General features: G+C 35.6%; 3 protein-coding genes and 1 long non-coding RNA gene across 5 annotated transcripts in view; 2 read left to right on the forward strand and 2 right to left on the reverse strand.

The window, feature by feature from the left end:
• Nucleotides 1-13,827, reverse strand: part of LOC129744139 (uncharacterized) — a 32,671-nt gene extending 18,844 nt beyond the window's left edge. Inside the window, exon 1 of the mRNA XM_055736534.1 lies at nt 13,732-13,827. Coding sequence (XP_055592509.1) covers nt 13,732-13,738 — 7 coding nt within the window. The 5' untranslated portion in view covers nt 13,739-13,827. The remainder of the gene's footprint in view (nt 1-13,731) is intronic.
• Nucleotides 119-4,845, forward strand: LOC129744136 (uncharacterized). 2 transcript variants are annotated; one of them, XM_055736528.1, is made up of 5 exons: nt 119-321; nt 388-580; nt 638-804; nt 850-1,527; nt 1,590-4,845. In XM_055736528.1, the coding sequence occupies exons 1-5, from the start codon at nt 276-278 to the stop codon at nt 1,874-1,876; spliced, it is 1,371 nt and encodes a 456-aa protein (XP_055592503.1). In that variant the 5' UTR covers nt 119-275; the 3' UTR covers nt 1,877-4,845. The 2 variants fall into 2 exon arrangements, with proteins under 2 accessions (XP_055592503.1, XP_055592504.1); XM_055736529.1 differs by having other exon boundaries at nt 125-321; nt 862-1,527.
• On the forward strand, nt 9,198-12,129 carry LOC129744141 (uncharacterized). The gene is made up of 3 exons (XR_008736833.1): nt 9,198-9,294; nt 9,361-9,553; nt 12,064-12,129. It is a non-coding gene; the product is annotated as an uncharacterized LOC129744141 (long non-coding RNA).
• A 7,201-nt stretch (nt 13,828-21,028) lies between the features above and the next one.
• On the reverse strand, nt 21,029-22,692 carry LOC129744134 (cytochrome P450 6a2-like). The gene is made up of 2 exons (XM_055736527.1): nt 21,564-22,692; nt 21,029-21,498 (listed from the first exon to the last, which is right to left on the reverse strand). Exons 1-2 carry the CDS (start codon nt 22,618-22,620, stop codon nt 21,083-21,085), a joined length of 1,473 nt encoding a protein of 490 aa, XP_055592502.1. The 5' UTR covers nt 22,621-22,692; the 3' UTR covers nt 21,029-21,082.
• Between the last annotated feature and the right edge of the window lie 1,396 nt (nt 22,693-24,088).

Raw genomic sequence — 24,088 nt, forward strand, 5'->3', positions numbered from 1 at the left:
TTATTGATACACTTGATTTAGTTTATTGATCGATACACCAAATGTACGAATGATTAAGGCAAAATCAAGTCACTCTTGAAGTGTATAATCTGAGTCTGAATTTCCTTACACTTTCCTAGAATATACTTTCATATGCGAAATTGTTTTCTGGAAGCGGATTTCATCATTTAAGTTTTATTAAGTTGACGAATTATATAAAAGACTGGTCTCTCTGCGCTTGTATCATTCGTTCTCAATCATTCATTAATTGTAGTTCAAATTGAAGAAAGCTTAAAATGTTTACTTCAAGCCACTTTTTGGTGATCGTTCTGGCGTTGGGAGGTAATTGTCCTTTGTAATTTTAGTATTATAACACCGTATTAAAGTTTGTTCCAATGTTTTTCAAAGTGACTTTTGCCAGTCCCATTGGATCCGAGATCTCAGATCTGCAGCGAGCCTGCATCAGTATGTCAGGCTCTGATGCTGGTGTTTGGAAATTTATTGCTTCGAATTTAGAGTTCCAGTCTTGTCGGGAATCCAAGATAGGCAAAAATGACGCTAACATTAATTTTTCGACGTTCAACCCCGGAGAGATGGAAAAGTATTTGGAGTGTAATTATTTTCACGTCTAGATTTAACAAAAATGGAACTTTTACAGACTTTGCTCTTCGCTAAACTCTTCGTTGGCCTGTTTGGACGGAATGCTTGAAGGGGCAGCGATGTGTCTAGGAAAAGATGACATCTCATCAGCCAAAGAAAAATTTAACCAACTTGCTGTGGATTTTCTGGACTTGATGTGTGATGGTAACTTCAATACCGTTGATGGTAAGTCGAGTTTCGAAGTTTTGAATTTATAATTAGTTAAAATAGTTAAATTTTCAGAAGTGGCGAATAAAGATTGCATCGGTGATACTGATGATTTGGTGAAGGAACTCAGTCATTGTTTCGCTACAAATATGCTTGATAGTGAATCATCGCCCGACAACGAGTGCCTTCTTTACGCAAAAGCAATAGGCTGTGTGAAGAGCAAACTCGATAAATGTGGAGGAAATCCGCAGCTCATGAAATTTTTGTATGCAGCCGTTGGACCTGCTCTCATACTCAACAATTGTTACGACGAGACACTATCGGAAGAATCTGTAAATAGTAGCTCAGAAATCGTTGAAGAAGCTACATCTGAAACTCTAGAAATAGTTGAGCCACGGTGCAACGGAAGCGCAGAAGAACAAGTGAGGCAACTCAGTGAATGCTTCTCATTAAATCCACTTATTGGTAAATCATCCTCTGAAAACGAAAGCCCCCTATACTCCAATGGACTAGATTGTGATCAGGAAATAACCAAAAAATGCGGTAAATCATCCTCTGAAAATGAGTGCATTCTATACTCACATGGTCTAGATTGTGCTTGGAAAATAACCAAAATATGTGATACACCTCGACAGTTGATGGAAATATTGAGAGTCGTCGTAGAACCTGCTCTAGAGCTCAACAAGTGTTACTCAACCACAGAAAAGGAAGAAATCGCTGAGAGCGATGAAATCATTGAAGGTAAATCGATGTATTAAGTTTTAAATTAAAAACAAAAGTTTAAATTTAATATCAATTTTCAGAAAAAGTTAAGCCAGATTGCAACAGAAGTCCTGATGAAGCAGTGCAGGAAATTAGAAATTGCTTCGATTTTAAGTCAATTGACAGTAGTAAATCATCCTCTGAAAATGAGTGCATTCTGTATTCAAATGGGCTTGATTGTATGCAGGAAACAATCAAAAGATGCATGTTATTACCTCCAGTTATGGCGGAGCTATTGAGAAATATCATAGAACCTTCGCTGGCGCTCAACAACTGCTATGATGAATCATTCGATGAATCGGAAGAAAACGTTGAAGCCGATCGATGAGTGCATTAAAATTGTCATTCCAAGGTTGGAGCGTAATCTAGGACCAAAATCTAACTCTACACTACCGGTCTATCAAAATTCTTTCCATCATTCTTATTCCTTTGAACAATAAATCAATTACACCCTACCTTTGTAAAACCAACACGCGTTTTATAATTCGTTCCGCCGATGAATTCTGTTTCAATTTCCAGGTTATTTCCGGTCTCGAGCCGCCATAAATAGCATAGTTTACGGTCGTCTTTGGTCTTTGGTGCAACAGTTAGGTTCCTCATAACCTATTTCGAGAACCTCCGGAATAAACCCAAGAGAAGTGCAATTGGACAATGAAGAGGTTAGTCCGCGAAAGGAAGTCGCTTGACTCACGCCTCAAAAGATCCATCGAAAGTCTGACCCAGTTGCAAGGCAGTGAAGAAACGGAGGAGTTAGATATCCAGACCGAAATCGATAATTTCCAAAAAATCTGGAATGATTATCTTCTCGTTCATATACGTATGATCGAGATATGCAAGGATGAGGAAGTCGACGGCATTCTAGAACATCTCGAAAATTTCGAAAGTTCATTTCTGGTAAATAAAAATCGTCTCCTAAAATTCCTAAAAAGGGTCAGCTTCGCCACATCCACGAGGATACAACCTTCTGCCAGTCAAGATGGCGGTTACGCCATTCGTGTTCTTGTCGAGCAGCAAGCTGAATTTCTGCGCCAAATGTCTATCAGCTTTGGCACCGGTCTATCCACCAAGTACATCTGAGCGTCCATTTCAAGAACGACCGACAATTGCTACGGACCTGAAACTTCCAAGGACAACGTTGCCAGTATTTTCAGGAAATATTTTAGAATGGCAGTCGTTTTATGATCTGTTCGACAGCGCTGTTCATAAAAATCTAGCCCTCACAGATAGTCAACGTTTATAATTCCTGAAAACTAACTTGGAAGGAGAAGCAGCCACCTTATTATCCCACCTTCGCATTGAAGATGCCAACTACGCTCCCGCGTTAGCCAAGTGGAAGCAGAGATTTTACAAACCGTTTGATATTGCTGTACAACATATTCAGCGATTCATAAACCAACCTCTTCTTGCTATAACATCAGCTGACGGATTTCGATCACTTCACGACATTTCCAACGAATCACTACGAGCTCTTCAAGCGCTGAACCGATACGATCGTGATATCTGGTTGCTGTACATACTCATCGAGAAATTGGATGACGATACAAAGCAGCTTTGGTGTCAAAAGCGTTCTGAAATGTTCGACGAGGTTAATACACTGGAAACCTTACTAAAGTTCATCGATATTCGAAGCAACACTGCCTAAATCTCAACTACCAGTGAAACAGCCATCAAAACACCAATTCCGAAACCCCCCAAAATTGGTTGCTACTAACCAATCAGCCCGCGACAACATTTGTGGATTCTGCTCCAAGTCACCGAATCAATTATATCAATGTGGTAAGTTCATTCATGCAAGTGCTTATGACCGACTCAATTTCATTCGTAGGCATCAACTAAGCACCAATTGTCTGAGGCAACACACAAATGAACCATGCAAATCAGGCAATTGCAGGCAATGCAATCAACTTCACCACACACCTCACCACGCCTACATGATGCCCTACAACCACCAACTGGGCACGACGTTACATCTACAATAATGAACACAAAGAATGTAACTCAAACCTTCATCTCGACACTGAATTTAGCTACCGATTTGGCGGACACCAACGTCCTTTAACTCACTGTAACTATCAGCGTGCTGGATAAATTCGGCAGACTCGGGGTGTTCTCGATTGTGCCTCACATACCAACTACTCGAGAATTTTGCTAACAACTTTGCCTACCAACAATACCGGTGGACTTCGAGTTTGGCGGCATCTCAGAGGCATCCGGACACGAGAGCTCTCATAACATTCGGCTCACGATGCTGCGACTACCAAAACACCGTTCCCTGTGTAATGCTGGACCGAATCACTTCTGAACTACCTCTGAAGCCGGTGAACATTACAGGCTGGCCTATTCCACGCTCAATTGTCATGGCAGATCCCCACTTCCTGGTAAAATCAACATGCTGCTCGGCAATAAATTATTCTCCCAACTTCTCGACCCTGGTAGTATCAACCTCAGCTCCGATGGCAGCCTATCCATTCTTCTAAACACCAAACTTGGTTGGGTGGTCTCCGGTGGCTACAAAAACGACGTCCAATCGATCCCATCCCCTCCTCTACCATGCCAGCCTCATAACCATGACCGATGAGACCCTTTCCACGCAGCTGCAACGGTTTTGGGAAATTGAGGAATATCAACCACCGAAAACACACTTGAGCGATACAGAGGTTTAGTGTGAAAAGCATTTCTCTCAACACACAACTCATGATGAATTCGGTCGCTTCACTTTCCATTTATTGAAAGACCTGACCAGCTGGGAGAATCCCGTGAGATCGCAGCTAATAGATTTGCCCACTTAGAACGAAAACTTGAGAAGAATTCCGTACTCAAAACTCAGTATCACCAATTCATTCGAGAGTACATCGACATGGGTCATATGTCTCTCGCATAAAATGCGCCTCCCAAAACAGCTGTTTTTCTGCCTCATCATTATTTTGTGAAGGCAGATAGTAGCACCACAAAATGCCGAGTGGTTTTCGATGACAAAAACAAGCAACGGGAAGTCTCATATTTTGATGGCGGAACCTATACTGCAACCTGCGCTCATCGACATTTTACTTCGGTTCAGATTCCCCGTAGTTGTAGTTGCAGGGGACCTTCAAAAAATGTATCGAATGGTTGAACTGCATGATGATGAACGAGATTTCCAGCGAATTTTATGGCGTTGGTCTAGATCAGAAACCTTAGCTGAGTACCGATTGAATACAGTAACATACGGCACCAAAAGTGCATCATATTTAGCTACTAAATGCGTGCAACAAGTGCTTTTGGCAAACCAACAAAAATATCCTAATGCCGTGAAAAGGACCCTTCAGGGAATGTACGTCAACGGCGTCTTGACCGGGACTGACTCTGAGGAAGATGCTAAACTACTTCGCGAGTAGCTTATCGTGATTTTCGCTTCTGGCGGTTTTCATCTTCAAAAATTGGCTTCTAATAGTACCGTCGCTCTTCAAGGAGTTCCCGAAAGTGATCTCGAAATCAAAGTTCCTCTTGAAATCGACCCAACGAATACTATCAAGAATCCTCCTCAAGAACTCTCGGAATCCACTGGCAGACGTGCAGCGACATGTTCCAGTTCACGTATCACCAATCTAAGATCCTTAAGCCCACCAAACGTATCATCTTATCTCAAATTGCAAGCTTATTTGACCCTCTTGGTCTCTTAGCACCCGCCATTGTGAAAGCTAAATTGGTGATGCAAAAGCTGTGGGAGCTGAAGGTGGCCTGGGATAGTACTCCCCCTGATGAGTTGCTCAATTCATGGTTAGAGTTTGTCCAAAGTCTGCCGCTTCTCAATTTGTTTCAGCTTCCACGAAGAGTAATCGAAGTCGCAGTGGCATCGCGATTGTTTCTGCACAGCTACAGTGATGCTTCCGAGAGATCCATGGGAGCATGCGTTTATATTCGCTCAATCGATAGCAGTGGCAACCTTTCATCCCATCTACTCTGTTCCAAGTCCAAACTGGCCCCCATCGGTAACAAAAGGATGACACCACCCCGACAAGAACTTTGTGCTCGACGTCGTTATTGGATTATCTGTGGAACGAGTGCTGCAAGGAAAACCTATCGACAGCGTTACCACATATACAGATTTTTCAGTGAACATACAGATTTTTTGAAATTTTCAAACCAAGAATCTGTATGTACAGATTACAGATAATTGGAAATTTATACAGATTTTATACAGATTTTCAGCAAATGAAAAAATTCTATGATATTTTTATTACGTTTTGAGTTAAGGGGGGGGGGGTAGGGTCTAACGGGTATAATAAAAACACCATTTTCACGATTTTTTTCTAGAGCTATCGTTCAAACAAATGTATTCAAATTTTTTGCATTATACAAAGCATTGTTAAAAGAACATTTAGTAATTTTTTTGTAGAAAAATATTGAAAAATGAGCCGGTGACGGAGCATTTTCGAGGATGCCTTTTAGAAAACAGGATTTGCGGTGGACACTGTATCTCAGCACAGAATTATCTGAAGTCAAAAATTCAGAGCAAAATATTTTAAATAGATGTTTTTCTGGACCCCAACGTTTTTATTTAACTTAAAAATATTTTTATGAAATTTTTGTGGCTGTTTGAAGTAAAAACTATGATTTTTCACTTAAAAATCCGCCATTTTTCCGCTCTAAAATCTCCCCAAAGTAAAAAAATCAAAAAAGAAAAACGTTGGGGTCTGGTATTTTATATGTAGAAAACATGTTCCAAATTTGAAAAGAATCGGATAAGTAGTTTTCAAATGACGATGTCCACGGACTTTAAAAATGTGCTTTCGAGAAAAACGCGTTTGAAGTTTCTGCTCTTGCTTTCTTGCAGTATTAGATAGGAGGAGATAAAGGCCTATAACTTCTACAGTTTTGCTTCAATTGACTTGAAAATTTGACACAACATTCTTGAAATGTTTTACAATAAGATAATAAAAAAATTAAAAAAATTGATTTTTTGAAAGTGTTAGACCCTACCCCCCCCCCTTAATTGAGAATAATCTCCTTTGATGATCCAACGTTCAAGCCATCAATTGCCATGCTCACAAATGAGAAAAATCTTCCAGATTATAGTTCGGAACTGCATCAATGCAACGGTAAGAAAACAGTTTTCAAACCTGTGTCCGAAAATCATATACCAAGATCAGACATTACATTACACGAAATGTAACTTTTAATGGTACCTAGTTAAATATCATTGAGTTACTTCAGCTGCTGTGAATATTTTTCTTGCAGTATGCAGCGATTACAACTAAATACAGAAACTGATCAGAGACAATTGACACAATTTAAAACTCCCATCTGATTGTTAAACCCCGGATGGACAAAGATCGTTGCATTTTACGAAACATATCCACTTTAAAGTTGGCGTGACCTTATTTTTTACATGTAGCGGTAGCGGATATGTATTTTGTTTGGATTTCGTGCAATGTTTCGCAGACACATTTATTTGTACAAACAAACCAAAAAGCGGATTGCATGTAGCAAAATCACAGAATTAACACTGATTTGAAAGATCGCACAAATGTCGCAGTTCGCAATAATGAAGAGGGCAACTAGATCAGTGCGCCACGCATTATAAAAAAGGTCACAGTAGTGCAATGTTAGTATCCGGAATCAAAATTTTGAATACAGATTTTAATACAGATTTTTGAGATTTTATACAGATTAAAAAGATTTTTTGCCTCGAAAATACAGATTTAAATGTGGCAACGCTGCCTATCGACAGTGTGTTGTGTGTGCTCGATCGAAGCCGGTGCCGAATTCGCCGATGATAGGTCAGCTGCCACAGGAACGCGTCATCCCACAACCTACATTTGCAGTAACCGATGTGGATTATGCGGGGCCAGTTTGTTTGGTTGGACGCAGAGCTCGGAGTGTCATCTCTAGCAAAGAGTACATCGCACTCTTCGTCTGCTTCTCGACAAAAGCCGTGCATTTAGAAGCAGTTTTGGATCTAAGCACATCAGCATTTCTTGCCGCCTTCATAAGATTTTCGAGTCGGTATGGCCTTCCCATGAAGATGTTCTCCGATAACGCACCAAATTTTCGAGCTGCTAAAAAGCAGTTGCGAGAAATTCACGAGCTAGTGAAATCTGCAGACCACAATCATCAGATAACTGGTTTTTTAACCGACAAAGGTGTGAATTAGAAATCTATTCCAGCACGATCACCTCATCATGGGGGTCTCTGGGAATCAGCGGTTAAGATAGCTAAACAACTTCTGGCAACCCTAACAAGCAACCATATCACCTTCGAAGAGCTTTCTACCTTTCTCGCCCAAGTTTCAGCAACCATGAATTCGAGACCGATCACTCCTATATCAAATTGTCCCAGTGATCCGCAGGCACTCACACCTGCCCATTTCACCATAGGCCGTCCATTGACTATAGCTTCAGAAGTGAACCTAATGGAACGTTCTATAAGCTCCATGAATCGATGGGAGCACGTCCAGCGTCTATCCCAAGAATTCAGATCCCGCTGGCAGCTGGAATATGTTCGCGCCCTTCAGCGCATTACTAAGTGGAAACGCTAATCACCAAACGTCTCTAAAGGAGACTTCGTAATGCTGGTAGTCGAGTGTGTCCCACGTTGCATTTCAACCTAGAAAAAATGCCTTTTAAACTACCTAGCTGACTGATTATTTTCAAAATTTCAGACATTATTCTTTTGACTATTTGCGATCTTTTGGTATTTCTTCTATACGGAAACACACTTTTGCGTCATTTTTTCCCCAGGGTTTCATAAATTAAAAAATGACCTCAAACCGAATCAAATAGACCACGATTTGCTCATGTAAATTAATAAACTTTTACTCTTAGCAACACTGAAATTGAAAAATAGTAATATTACATGGCACACAACACGGTTTTGTAATGTAAATTTATATGTCTTCAATAATATTAACCCTAAACAGTATTGGCTTTTGAATGCAGTAATTAAATATTACTGCATTCAAAAGTCAATACTGTTCGTTTCATAAAGTTACAAGTTTGCAACAATTAATGCATTTCCCAGTCAAACCAAAAAGTTCAAATTTACTCATGTAAATGTTCCTTTAACGTTCTGCAAAAAAAAAACATGACTGAGTTTTGAAGCAAGACAAAGCTCTTTAGGCTCCAGAGTTCGAGAAATTTTAAAATTACCCCAAATCGAGTCAGTCTAATACCACCGTAATTCGGAATCTAAAAAACTTGTAAAAATTTAAAATAACGATAGAATATTTTCATGAGGAAAATAAAAATAGACCTGTAATAGAATTTGCGGAAAAAATTCTTTCGCCTAATCAACACTTAAAGTTCAAAATGCGCCATTTGACCTGCTCCGGTACGTTTAGTGTCAGCGCCGTGTTTTACTTTCAATATGTGTCCGCTTTGTTTATTTATGCATCAATTCCTACGTTCCGGGATTGGCTACTCAGTGTCCGGGTACATGAATCATTCGAGTGACACTTTTTATTGACATTATTTAAATAAATTTATTCATTGTTGCATCTAATCAAAGAAAGATAATGGCTAAACCTCATCATTTGTTTGAATTTGTTATCAACATTCTTAGAATGAATCATCATCGAGAGTTTTTTTTTCAAGAAATTCATTTCATCAATCCCGTACAGTATTCATCAAATGTCAAATTATATTTAAAGATTAATCCTTTGCCTTTGTATCATTCATTCTCAATCATTCATTTATTGAAGTTCAAATTAGCGGAAGCTCAAAATGTTCGCTTCAAAGCTTATTTTGGTGATCGTCATGGCGTTAGGTTGTAAGTATACTAAGTAAATTTTGTATCATATTATCATACTGAAGATAGTTCTAATGTCTTTCAAAGTTACTTGTGCAAGTCCCATTGGATCCGAAATCTCAGACCTGCAGCGATCTTGCATCAGTATGTCTGGCTCCGATACTGGTCTTTGGAAATTTATCGCTTCGCATTCAGAGTTCCAGTCTTGTCGGGCATCCAAGATTGGCGAAATGGACCCAACCATTGATAATTCATCGTTCAATTCCGGAGCGATGAAGAAGTATTACGAGTATAATTAATTTTTAAATTTTTGGCTATTTTTCGGTCTTGGATTTCAATCAAACAACTTTTATTTGTGAAATGCCCGACGTTTCGACCATTTTTGGTGGTCTTCCTCAAGGGTACTGGAATTTATTAGTTTCAAAAATTACAATGAGCATTGTTAAGAGTCTGGTTTAAAGAGTGTAAACTCACTTGTCTAATGGTTGTTATTGTCAGATTTCGTTTTTTTTCAACGTTCAGGTGTCCAGTCTTCGCTGCTCTTCTGTGAATACATATTTGTTATATTTAAATTCTATTTCTAGCTACTGTCTCACTATTAAATTACTTTTTCGATCGGGATTAAAAAACAATGTTTCATCCGATTTGCGATGGCGCACTGTAACTGTCGTTTTGAGTTATGGAATCTATTGTGTGGAATATGTGGATGGGGTTGGAAGCTGGACTATCTGAGGTAATGAGTGGAAGTTGGTTGGATTGGTTCTTTGCTGTGTGTGGGTTTTGTGGTTTGGAACTATTACTATTACTGAATTTTGATGTTGTTCTGACTGATTGTAAAATTCCTGTATAAGTGGTATTGAGTTTAGCTGTGTCTGTCCTATAATTTACCGTATTGTCAGTATTGGTAATGTGGCACATTTCCAATACACGTAATGTTGATGAGTATTTCGCTCTATCAACGATCCTGGTTCTGGTGTGTTCGAACCTATGCTCTGTGTTGATGATATGATCGACCATGGCTGTAGTATCTCCCAATCTCAATTTTATGTCAGTGGTGCTGGTGACTCCGCTCTCCAAAACTTTTTCATATCTGTTTACATCGGATTTGTGCCCATACAGTCTCTTTGTGAGTGTGTTGGTGCTCATTCCGATGTAAACCTTCTCGCAATCACGACATGGGATATTGTAGACGATGTTCGACTGTTGAGCTGGCAATATCGGATCTTTGACGATCGGATATAATTTCCCAACACAATTTATGGTTTTCTGGGCAATTTTAATGGCAGGAAAATCTTTTTTCAGATCTCGGACGATTCGGCTGGTGAGTGTTGGGATGTAGGTGAGTGTTCGGTAGCTGAAGTTGCTGGTTGATCCGGATTGTGGCCCCTCGGATGTTGTGTTTGAAGATGCTGGTTCCCCGGTTATGTTGTGTGAATGCTGTTGGATTGATGTTGGAGTTTGTGGCTGATGTGAAGCTGATGGTGATGAATTATGCTGTTGCTGATGGTTTTTCGGTAATGATTGCGGAGACTGTGGAGCGTTTGATGCTGCGATGTGATGATGGATGGTTGGTGGTGATTTCTGGTTCGGTTGTTGTTGGTGTTTTAGGGTGTTTGGTGCTGCGATGTTGTCCCGGGTGGGTGATGATGATTGCTGGTGCTGTTGTGGTTGTTTGTTTGATGCTGCGATGTGATGTTGTGATATGGTGGGTTGGATTATGTTGAGCTGTTTGAACATTCCGTTGATCAGTTTTGATGGATAATCGTTGGATTTTAGATGTTGAAATATGATCTCCTTGCATTGTTTTACTGTTTGATTTGTTGTCAGTTGAGTCACTCGTTTCATGAAGTTGTATGCTACGTTTAGCTTCATTCTTGTGGGGTGGTGGGAGTGGAAATTTAGGAGTCTACCTGATGCAATTGATTTGGCGTACCATTGTGTAGATATGGTTTGGTCTGCGTTTCGAATTACTAGTGTATCTAAGTAGGGTATTTGGTTTTGGTTTTCTACTTCCATGGTGAACTGTAACATAGGATGGTAAGCATTGAACGCATCCAATGTTGTTTGAGTTTTTCCTTCTGGTAGGGCGAGAAGCAAATCATCGACGAACTTGCGCATGTATCTCAAAATCTAGTTTTCCGATGACTGTTGTTATCAGAGTGTCTACAACAAGTTCTGCCAAGATTGGTGATAAGCAACTGCCCATTGCGGTTCCTTCTGTTTGGATATAGTAGGTGCTTCTGAACTGGAAATACGAACTTTCTAGGCAGAATTCAATCATCTCTAAAAATAGGTCTAGGTTTATGTTGGTGCAATGTCTAATGTTGTCCCATTCCTCTATTAGGTTTTTGATGACTAGATGTCTTGGAATGTTGGTAAATAGGGAAACAACATCAAACGATACCATAACATATCCTTGCGGTAACTTTATCTGGTTTATTTCCTCGACGAATTTGAAGCTGTCCTTTATGCTGAACCACCTGAACGTTGGAAAAAAACGAAATCTGACAATAACAACCATTAGACAAGTGAGTTTACACTCTTTAAACCAGACTCTTAACAATGCTCATTGTAATTTTTGAAACTAATAAATTCCAGTACCCTTGAGGAAGACCACCAAAAATGGTCGAAACGTCGGGCATTTCACAAATAAAAGTTGTTTGATTGAAATCCAAGACCGAAAAATAGCCAAAAATTTAAAAATAAACATCAAAAACGGTCGATAACATAAACCTAACAGTATAATTAATTTCACGTCAAGCTTAATTTAACAATTAGAAACTTTTGTAGACTTTGCTATTCGCTTAACTCGTCATTGGAATGTTTGGATGGAATGGTTGAAGGGGTGGCAATGTGATTCAACAAACTAGCCCTGGATTTTCTGGCCTTGATGTGTGATGGTAACTTCAATACCGTTGATGGTAAGTCGAGTTTTGAAGTTTTAAATATAAAAATACTTAAAAATAGTTAAATTTTCAGAAATGGTGGATGAAGATCGCATCGGTGATACTGATGATTTGGTGAAGGAACTTAGTCATTGTATCGCTACAAATTTGCGTGTTAGTGAATCTTCGCCTGACAACGAGTGCCTTTTTTATGCGAAAACAATAGGTTGTGTAAAGAGCAAACTCTATAAATGCGGAGGAAATCCACAGCTAATGAAATTGTTGGATACCACCGTTCGACCTGTTCTGATCCGTAACAACTGCTTTGACGAGTCAGTTTCGGAAGAACCAGTTGACGGTAGCTCCAAAATCGTTGAAGAAGCTCCACCTGAAACTCTGAAAATGGTTAAGCCCCGATGTAACGGAAGCATGAAAGAACAGATTAAGCAATTTAGTGAATGCTTCTCATTAAATCCTATTGATGGTAAATCATCTTCTGAAAACGAATGCATTATCTACACGTATGGGCTAGATTGTATACAGAAAATAGCCAGTCAATGCGGTGAGCCTCGACAACTGATGGAAGTATTCAGGGCTGCCGTAAAACCTGCTTTGGAGTTCAACAAGTGTTACTCAAAGACAGAAACGGAAGAAATAACCGATAAGAATGAAATAGTAAAAGGTAAATCTACTAAGAAAGGTGAAAATTTATAAAATGTTAAATTCGGTTTTGATTTTCAGAAAAAAATCAGACAGACTGTAACAATAGCTTTGAAGAAGCGACGGAAGAAATTATCAATTGCTTCGCTTTCAGTTCAGTTGATAGCAGTAAATCTTCCTCTAAATCCGAGTGCATTTTTTATTTAAATGGGCTAGATTGTGTACAAAAAACTGTTAGGAAATGCAGATATCCTCCACAAATGGCACAGTTATTGGGAAATATCGTTGAGCCTGCTCTGGCGCTCAACAACTGTTTTTTATGAAATTTACGATGAACCTGAAGAAAACGATGAAAACGAGGTAGCCAATCGTTAAGTTTATTACAATGATTTTTTTCAATTTGTCTCAATAAGATTTCTTGTAGGTACTACAATATTGAGAAACGTTTTGAGGAATTAATTGTTTTACTTCTCTTTTATTCGTCGAACATCCAAATCTTTATTTTGAAAAGATACATAGCGCCGGGACGAACACAGTGTCAAATCAAATCTGTAATACTCGCTTTCAGCTGACATCTCGATTAATTTGTATCCCTTGAAACTTATTGCTCAAGCTGAAAAAAGTCACCTTAACCCTAATTTCAAAATAGTTTTTTATGCCTGGTATAAAATCTATTCCGAAACTTTAATAATATCTGTTGGTTAATAAAAATAGAACGAAGTTGATATGGAACCAGTTAGCAATAACAAACATTTCTCATTTGAATGGTTTTCCGTCAAAAATTATCTCAGCTTCTCCAGAGACAGGGACAGTGTATTGACAGAAAGTCAGAGACGGACAGATTAACACAGTTGTTTCACAGATTGCTATCAGCAGTGATCTTGTTCGGAAACAAAACAAAACCATTAATTACATGCCATTGCGCCACAAACTGGGACTCGAGCCACGCGAATACGTAACCCGACTGAAGAACGTTGCTATCAAAAGTCCGACAACTCTTCCGAAAAAAAAACAAACAAACCGAAACGGAAGACTAAAACCGTCCAAGCCAAGCCAAGCCAAAGTCGAGCTGAGCTAATCTTATCTTTCCGATCCGAGTGAAACACCAATCGAGCAGAGACCGCGCGTAAATGTCTTAATTGAATTTTTAATCGTCTTATGGTCGTCTGGGTAAGTGGGAACAGTAGCTCCGGTCTTTTTTCCTCCGCTCGGCATCAACCTCCGCAAATTTTGCTGCACCGGATTCCTCGGCTTACTCGAGTCCCCCCGAGAGCCCACATCATACCTGGGCTCCACAACCGGAATGCTCCGTCAGAACGGGGTGCGCACTTTTCACAACGAGCGAAGGATCTGTGACTTGGACTCTGGTCCGGAATTCCATTCCCCTAAAGATACGTTGATTGAACCTTAACGATAACCTCTTCGGCGATTCTTTCAGACCATGCGAGTCCAAGGAGAGTTGTCTCGATTGCAAGTTATTACAAAACGATCAAATAATGATCATCAATTGCTTTGACCGACATGTGGCATTTTTTTTCCTAGCCTGTGAAAAGATTTAAATTTCTGCTTAAAGTAGATATTTCTTTTAATTTTTATTACTTAACTTGATTGCTTCTATCGATGTGAAAATACGGGATCTAAATTTTAAAGTTTTGTTTCTATTGCTCTGATAGCATATCTCCTAAAAATAGTAAGTTTATGAGTCAGAAAATTAGTTGACATTGATGTTATTATCTGGTAACGTTATATTTTTTAGACTTTTTAATCTTTTTCACGGTCCTATCGTGAAATTTGAATTTCCAGAGTACAAGTCTCTGCAATAGTCAAGAATTCATGCGCAATGCTTTGTTTCACAATATATAAAGATGGATACAATTTTGGTATGATAACATTGGAATATCATATTTGAAAAATAAATCTTGATGTAAACATCCTTTTAACCTATTTAAAGCGATTATTAACAAAAAATAAATATCATAGTATGAATGCTTAAGAAAATGCAGGTTTAAAGAAGTCAGTCTATGATCTTATTTTGTCAGTAATGAGCTAAATGCACTAGTGGGGTAAATTTTAACAATATAATATGATGAATTTTGAGGATTAGAAAAGTTTGAAGTGAGTTCTTTTATTATTATTGTGTTCTTTAACCCTTTAATGTATCACTTTTATTAAACGAGAAAAGCAGTAATAAATTCAGTGAAATAAAATTTTCTTTTTCGAATAACATATTTGAACATATTTAAAATTGTCAAAATTGTCAAAATTGTCAAAATTGTCAAAATTGTCAAAATTGTCAAAATTGTCAAAATTGGCAAAATTGTCAAAATTGTCAAAATTGTCAAAATTGTCAAAATTGTCAAAATTGTCAAAATTGTCAAAATTGTCGAAATTGTCAAAATTGTCAAAATTGTCAAAATTGTCAAAATTGTCAAAAGTGTCAAAATGGTCAAAATTGTCAAAATTGTCAAAATTGTCAAAATTGTCAAAATTGTCAAAGTTGTCAAAGTTGTCAAAATTGTCAAAATTGTCAAAATTGTCAAAATTGTCAAAATTGTCAAAATTGTCAAAATTGTCAAAATTGTCAAAATTGTCAAAATTGTCAAAATTGTCAAAATTGTCAAAATTGTCAAAATTGTCAAAATTGTCAAAATTGTCAAAATTGTCAAAATTGTCAAAATTGTCAAAATTATCAAAATTGTCAAATTTGTCAAAATTGCCAAAATTGTCAAAATTGTCAAAGTTGTCAAAATTGTCAAAATTGTCAAAATTGTCAAAATTGTCAAAATTGTCAAAATTGTCAAAATTGTCAAAATTGTCAAAATTGTCAAAATTGTCAAAATTGTCAAAATTGTCAAAATTGTCAAAATTGTCAAAATTGTCAAAATTGTCAAAATTGTCAAAATTGTCAAAATTGTCAAAATTGTCAAAATTGTCAAAATTGTCAAAATTGTCAAAATTGTCAAAATTGTCAAAATTGTCAAAATTGTCAAAATTGTCAAAATTGTCAAAATTGTCAAAATTGTCAAAATTGTCAAAATTGTCAAAATTGTCAAAATTGTCAAAATTGTCAAAAGTGTCAAAATGTCCAAAATTTTCAAAATTTTCAAAATAGTTTAAATTTTCCAAATTGTTAAAATTCTCAAAATTGTCAAAATTGTCGAAATTGTCAAAATTGTCAAAATTGTCAAAATTGTCAAAATTGTCAAAATTGTCAAAATTGTCAAAATTGTCAAAATTGTCAAAATTGTCAAAATTGTCAAAATTGTCAAAATTGTCAAAATTGTCAAAATTGTCAAAATTGTCAAAATTGTCAAAATTGTCAAAATTGTCAAAATTGTCAAAATTGTCAAAATTGTCAAAATTGTCAAAATTGTCAAAATTGTCAAAATTGTCAAAATTGTCAAAATTGTCAAAATTGTCAAAATTGTCAAAATTGTCAAAATTGTCAAAATTGTCAAAATTGTCAAAATTGTCAAAATTGTCAAAATTGTCAAAATTGTCAAAATTGTCAAAATTGTCAAAATTGTCAAAATTGTCAAAATTGTCAAAATTGTCAAAATTGTCAAAATTGTCAAAATTGTCAAAATTGTCAAAATTGTCAAAATTGTCAAAATTGTCAAAATTGTCAAAATTGTCAAAATTGTCAAAATTGTCAAAATTGTCAAAATTGTCAAAATTGTCAAAATTGTCAAAATTGTCAAAATTGTCAAAATTGTCAAAATTGTCAAAATTGTCAAAATTGTCAAAATTGTCAAAATTGTCAAAATTGTCAAAATTGTCAAAATTGTCAAAATTGTCAAAATTGTCAAAATTGTCAAAATTGTCAAAATTGTCAAAATTGTCAAAATTGTCAAAATTGTCAAAATTGTCAAAATTGTCAAAATTGTCAAAATTGTCAAAATTGTCAAAATTGTCAAAATTGTCAAAATTGTCAAAATTGTCAAAATTGTCAAAATTGTCAAAATTGTCAAAATTGTCAAAATTGTCAAAATTGTCAAAATTGTCAAAATTGTCAAAATTGTCAAAATTGTCAAAATTGTCAAAATTGTCAAAATTGTCAAAATTGTCAAAATTGTCAAAATTGTCAAAATTGTCAAAATTGTCAAAATTGTCAAAATTGTCAAAATTGTCAAAATTGTCAAAATTGTCAAAATTGTCAAAATTGTCAAAATTGTCAAAATTGTCAAAATTGTCAAAATTGTCAAAATTGTCAAAATTGTCAAAATTGTCAAAATTGTCAAAATTGTCAAAATTGTCAAAATTGTCAAAATTGTCAAAATTGTCAAAATTGTCAAAATTGTCAAAATTGTCAAAATTGTCAAAATTGTCAAAATTGTCAAAATTGTCAAAATTGTCAAAATTGTCAAAATTGTCAAAATTGTCAAAATTGTCAAAATTGTCAAAATTGTCAAAATTGTCAAAATTGTCAAAATTGTCAAAATTGTCAAAATTGTCAAAATTGTCAAAATTGTCAAAGTTGTCAAAATTGTCAAAAGTGTCCAAAATTGTCAAAATTGTCAAAATTGTCAAAATTGTCAAAATTGTCAAAATTGTCAAAATTGTCAAAATTGTCAAAATTGTCAAAATTGTCAAAATTGTCAAAATTGTCAAAATTGTCAAAATTGTCAAAATTGTCAAAATTGTCAAAATTGTCAAAATTGTCAAAATTGTCAAAATTGTCAAAATTGTCAAAATTGTCAAAATTGTCAAAATTGTCAAAATTGTCAAAATTGTCAAAATTGTCAAAATTGTCAAAATTGTCAAAATTGTCAAAATTGTCAAAATTGTCAAAATTGTCAAAATTGTCAAAATTGTCAAAATTGTCATCATTGTCAAAATTGTTAAAATTGTCAAAATTGTCAAAATTGTCAAAATTGTCAAAATTGTCAAAATTGTCAAAATTGTCAAAATTGTCAAAATTGTCAAAATTGTCAAAATTGTCAAAATTGTCAAAATTGTCAAAATTGTCAAAATTGTCAAAATTGTCAAAATTGTCAAAATTGTCAAAATTGTCAAAATTGTCAAAATTGTCAAAATTGTCAAAATTGTCAAAATTGTCAAAATTGTCAAAATTGTCAAAATTGTCAAAATTGTCAAAATTGTCAAAATTGTCAAAATTGTCAAAATTGTCAAAATTGTCAAAATTGTCAAAATTGTCAAAATTGTCAAAATTGTCAAAATTGTCAAAATTGTCAAAATTGTCAAAATTGTCAAAATTGTCAAAATTGTCAAAATTGTCAAAATTGTCAAAATTGTCAAAATTGTCAAAATTGTCAAAATTGTCAGAATTGTCAAAATTGTCAAAATTGTCAAAATTGTCAAAATTGTCAAAATTGTCAAAATTGTCACAATTGTCAAAATTGTCAAAATTGTCAAAATTGTCAAAATTGTCAAAATTGTCAAAATTGTCAAAATTGTCAAAATTGTCAAAATTGTCAAAATTGTCAAAATTGTCAAAATTGTCAAAATTGTCAAAATTGTCAAAATTGTCAAAATTGTCAAAATTGTCAAAATTGTCAAAATTGTCAAAATTGTCAAAATTGTCAAAATTGTCAAAATTGTCAAAATTGTCAAAATTGTCAAAATTGTCAAAATTGTCAAAATTGTCAAAATTGTCAAAATTGTCAAAATTGTCAAAATTGTCAAAATTGTCAAAATTGTCAAAATTGTCAAAATTGTCAAAATTGTCAAAATTGTCAAAATTGTCAAAATTGTCAAAATTGTCAAAATTGTCAAAATTGTCAAAATTGTCAAAATTGTCAAAATTGTCAAAATTGTCAAAATTGTCAAAATTGTCAAAATTGTCAAAATTGTCAAAATTGTCAAAATTGTCAAAATTGTCAAAATTGTCAAAATTGTCAAAATTGTCAAAATTGTCAAAATTGTCAAAATTGTCAAAATTGTCAAAATTGTCAAAATTGTCAAAATTGTCAAAATTGTCAAAATTGATAAAATTGTCAATATTGTCAAAATTGTCAAAATTGTCAAAATTGTCAAAATTGTCAAAATTGTCAAAATTGTCACAACTGTCAAAATTGTCAAAATTGTCAAACTTGTCAAAATTGTCAAAATTGTCAAATTGTCAAAATTGTCAAAATTGTCAAAATTGTCAAAATTGTCAAAATTGTCAAAATTGTCAAAATTTTCAAAATTTTGAAAATCGTCAAAATTGTCAAAATTGTCAAAATTGTCAAAATTGTCAAAATTGTCAAAATTGTCAAAATTGTCAAAATTGTCAAAATTGTCAAAATTGTCAAAATTGTCAAAATTGTCAAAATTGTCAAAATTTTCAAAATTTTCAAAATTTTGAAAATTGTCAAAATTTTCAAAATTTTCAAAATTTTGAAAATTGTCAAAATTGTCAAAATTGTCAAAATTGTCAAAATTGACAAAATTGTCAATATTGTCAAAATTGTCAAAATTGTCAAAATTGTCAAAATTGTCAAAACTGTCAAAATTGTCAAAATTGTCAAAATTGTCAAAATTGTCAAAATTGTCAAAATTGTCAAAATTGTCAAAATTGTCAAAATTGTCAAAATTGTCAAAATTGTCAAAATTGTCAAAATTGTCAAAATTGTCAAAATTGTCAAAATTGTCAAAATTGTCAAAATTGTCAAAATTGTCAAAATTGTCAAAATTGTCAAAATTGTCAAAATTGTCAAAATTGTCAAAATTGTCAAAATTGTCAAAATTGTCAAAATTGTCAAAATTGTCAAAATTGTCAAAATTGTCAAAATTGTCAAAATTGTCAAAATTGTCAAAATTGTCAAAATTGTCAAAATTGTCAAAATTGTCAAAATTGTCAAAATTGTCAAAATTGTCAAAATTGTCAAAATTGTCAAAATTGTCAAAATTGTCAAAATTGTCAAAGTTGTTAAAATTGTCAAATTGTCAAAATTGAAGAAATATTCAAACAAATTGTTTGTTTTAAAATAGTCAACATTTTCTTCATATTCGTTAACACAGAATGCTTTGATTAGCAAATCCCTGCAAATAAACAATCAAAACAGTGTAGTTTTTGTTGTCGCCCATTTCGAACTGTTGGCCTACTTAGATTTGTTCGTGACTGCCGCCGCCATCCAGTCAATGAAGGATAGAGATGCTCAAATTAAGAACAAAAACACTCATTTGCTAGGCTGTTTATAAGATAATTGTGAAGAGATTATGATTTATTACAGTTTCATTCACAATAACCATCAACATTGGCTCCAGAGCGCTCCCTCGCAGGAAAGCGAGAGAAAGCAAAAAAGTTTACCCAGAGATTAAGATTAAACCGAGCGCTGAATGTAAGTTAGTCATGGAAAAAGTTTTACCACTAGCGGTCGGATTGGATGCCTTCTTTACTTTGTCGGGCGCGATCGAGGATTGATGGGAAAAAGGCTCACTGCCGATTGCGATAGGAATAAAAAAACGTGTCCCATTAGCATGCACGTGGTGTGTTTAGGTTTTGTGGGGAAGCGAATGAGTTGAGAGAAAAAACAGGACCGTAGACTTGACCGATACCTAAGTCGATTAGGACAGGCGGCCGGCAAAGTTGAAGCATGAATTGTAAACAAAAACATTGTCAATTTACACAGTACCTTCGCTTACTACATCAACAACAAGAAGCACGCCAACGGAATTTGAAAGAGATTCTTTGTTTGATTGCATGGTTTGCTTTGTCGATGTGTAGGCATACGACGAGGTGCTTTGCTAGCTTGGATTGTCTAATTTTCAATTATTTTCCAGCTTCCGGGAAAGGTGAATGATAAATCACGTGACCTACATACTGTTTGTCTTGCTTCCCCGAGAAATAGCAGCGGTGTTGGAATAAATTACACTTTTTCATTCACTGAATAACGAAGCAGTTGTGTTTACAAAAGGTTTAACGGTTGTTAATGAACCCGGACAATTGTGAAAAGGAGTGAAAAACTGGAGATTCGATTATCAGGGACTCGGCGATTTTGCTTTGCTGACAGTTGATGTGTTATATGTTTTTGCAGTACAAATCGTCGGTGACTAACTGGGGAACTATTTTCTCGATCTTTTAAATTAACTAAAGTATGTAGGGCAATCTTTTTTTTCAAGCTCTCAGCTTCACGTTGACGGCATTCGAGTGACTGACTATATGAAAAAAAAGGCACCTCAAATTGGGATCTATGCAAATTTTAAGGACAGCAAAGGCTTCGAGGCGATTGTTGAGGTTTAACACTAAACAGTTATTTGTACTACTTTGGTTTATTTCAGAATCAAACCGAAAATCAATCCAAAACATGATGAATACTCTATAGAGGTTCAAAGCGCAACCACACAGCTCCTTTTGGCTGAAGAACTGCAGCAGTGCTAGAATACTCCAATGGAATCGTTGTTTTAGAGCACGGTGTTACCCTGTAGCTGTTCAGAACCGTTGCCAGTCCCACTCGAGATTGCAGCATTCCAAACCTGAGGCCAATACATATCCGTGGACCTTCGCCGAATGGAAGAAAAGCACACGGATGCCTGTTGGCAACTTCTTCGGGAGAAAACCTGTCTGGATCAAACACCATCGGATTCGGATAAATACTTTCATCACGATGAATGGCGAAGGCAGGGATTTGAACTTTCATGCCCTTTGGAATGATGGCTTTGCTGTTCGGCATTTTGTAGTCTTTGAAAGCTTTTCGTTCAAGAACTGGCACCGAAGGGTATAATCGAAGTGTTTCTGAAAAAATAATCGATGAGTTAATTCAAAATTATTAAAAAATAATTTGTTTGTCAAAATCTAACCATTGATACATTGGTCCAAATAAGCCATATCACAAACAGCTTCATAGGTTAGGCCTCCATGTTTTTCAATTGCTTGCTTTACGCATTTTCTAGCCTTATCTTGGCAGTCTTGGTTCAATGCGAGTTCGTAGAGACAGTACGTTTGATTGGAAGAAGATGTTTCAAATCCGGCAATGAAGAAGATAAAAGATTGTGCAGCGATTTCGTCCATACTTAAAGGTACTTCACTGTGTTTCAGTTCCAACAGTAAGTTCAGAAAATCCTTCCGAGTACTTCCATTCTGCTGACGGTATTCTACAGTATCTTTAACAATACCCCGAAAAAAATCGGATGCATCATCATGAACGGCTTTTATACGCAACGATCTTCCTACCTCCGGGAAAAGACGCAGAAATAATCTAACTAAACCTCGATGTCTCGGTTTGTCAAACACCTGGGTGCCAAATTTCCGGAACCGACTATCAGGATCGCTAAAACTATTGCACTCGATACCGAAGGCACAACTTCCTATGATATCCACCGTTAGTCGAGCCATGCAGTCTTTGACTTCTAACTCTTTTCCTTGATCAACCACTTGTTCCAAAAAATCGGCAAAATTATTACCCACTGCTTTTAGAGTCGGGTACATCAGTTTCATCTTTCCGGAAGTGAAAGTTGGCGTTAATTTGGTCCGCAGTGTTCTCCAGTAGTTGCCCTCAACCGCAAAAAGATGAGCACTGATGGGATCATCCTTATGGTTGAAAAACGTTCCACGGTCCGGGAAAAAGCTGAAATCCTTAATTAAGATGGTCTTTATGAGATCCAAATCGGTAACCATGATGAGTGGTCGAAGGAAGAAATACATTCCGAAGAAAGGTCCCTTATCTTTCATCAATCGGTACTGTTTCGTTGACATATCTGCCATCGAGATGTGGTTAGCTTCTTTAAAATTTCCAAACGGAAACTCCGGCTCCAAATACGGAACATTATAGTTTGCCCAGTAGCTGTACTTTTTCTTCACATAGGCAATACACAATACTGCTATAACAACAAGCGTCAGTAAAAGTTGAAATGCCATGGTTCAATCCCGAAGCGATTGGACCAATAATAGTGCGTTGAGTACTACTGTCAGATTAATACTGAAGACAATTCTCGAAGATTTCATGCTCAAAGTAAGCTGACTCAACGACCAATAAAGAACAGATAAAAATTGTTAATGGCTCCAACAGAGACAGATAAGGCCGCAATGATGAACTAATTTTCTTGCTGATAGAGGAATGAGTCGTCAGTTTTTGGTTTTTACATCTGAGAGTCGTGAGAAACAACAAACTAAGATGTTGTCTCAAGAGTCTGTTGTAGTAAATTAGCAGTTAACAATTTTTCCGATTGTTTTATTTTGTTTACTTCAACGGATTGTTTGGTGCTGAATAAGCTGATTGCAAAAGACTAAATACTCGATATTGAAAAAAACTACCCCGCATCGACTTCAGAAAAGGAAACAGATTAGTAGGCCTGATGAAGATTTAAAAAAATGTTGCGGATGAAAGTGTTCCTTAATGTCTATAGTTTTTCTGCACATACATAGATACTCGGTGTAATATTTGTGGAAATGAGTATTCTACTTCCCTACGTACGCATCTTTCCACGAGATAAGGCGCAGTAAAAATGGTTTATCTTGCAAAGCAAATTTTGTCGCCTCCATTATTTTTTGTTGTCTTACGCTGGAATTTTCTGAGATTGTCATTCGTAAGTCGCCTCAGATGTGATGTGATGAAGCATGCGAATTTTCAGCGACACATTTTAAACAAACTGATAACTAGATGATACAATAAAATGAATGAATTCGAAGCAATGAAGTCTGCTACAACTTTCGCGTCAACTTTTTAGCAATCGTAATAAACAGCCAAACAAACAAATCGGCCACCGTTCTAAGAATTAAGGTCGATCCGAGTTTGCCACATTCAAGAAACGGGTATCTAGGCCTACAATACGACACCAAAACGATAAGGCTCGTGCGATGCTAAAACTTTTTCAAAATGGCATCATCATCATGGCTTGCTTCGACTGAGGACGACCGCGACTGCTTTTATTATTATGGATTATGGGATATAGGTAGGACCTCAAAGTGTGTGTTTTGTTTGAGACTTGAAGAAGTCATTTTTTTCCTGCAGGAAGTGTTCGTTTAAAAGACTTGCTAAGAAGACAAATGCAACTAAATGTATCATCAGTAGGAACTCCTTTGATGTTACTTGAAAATATAGAGCAAAGAGAAATCGATTAGTTTAAGATTAGGAATTAAGAGATGTTTCAGTTCAAAAACATGACATTAAATAGAGAATTTGTAGACAAACTTCCGATGAAATAGTTAATTTATATTTCTTGCAACACTATAGATTTTTTCAAATAGTTTTTCTTATTACAGATTAAATTTAATTTTGCATAACATCAAAGAGTACAAGTAAGTTTTAAAAATTTGGAATGTTTAATTTGGAAACCTAAATGGAAGTCATTGTTCTCCGTTTTCAGATATTTTTTATAATATTATA

Source organism: Uranotaenia lowii, chromosome 2 (assembly GCF_029784155.1).
Source record: "Uranotaenia lowii strain MFRU-FL chromosome 2, ASM2978415v1, whole genome shotgun sequence".
Classification (NCBI taxonomy): domain Eukaryota; kingdom Metazoa; phylum Arthropoda; class Insecta; order Diptera; family Culicidae; genus Uranotaenia; species Uranotaenia lowii.

Coding starts and splice junctions, on each gene's coding strand:
- LOC129744134 (XM_055736527.1), bottom strand. CDS start 22,620: ATGGCATTTCAACTTTTACTGACGCTTGTTGTTATAGCAGTATTGTGT. Junction 21,499..21,563: donor TTTGGACCAATGTATCAATG/GTTAGATTTTGA, acceptor TTATTTTTTCAG/AAACACTTCGATTATACCCT.
- LOC129744136 (XM_055736528.1), top strand. CDS start 276: ATGTTTACTTCAAGCCACTTTTTGGTGATCGTTCTGGCGTTGGGAG. Junction 805..849: donor TAACTTCAATACCGTTGATG/GTAAGTCGAGTT, acceptor TAGTTAAAATAG/TTAAATTTTCAGAAGTGGCG. Junction 1,528..1,589: donor GAGCGATGAAATCATTGAAG/GTAAATCGATGT, acceptor ATCAATTTTCAG/AAAAAGTTAAGCCAGATTGC.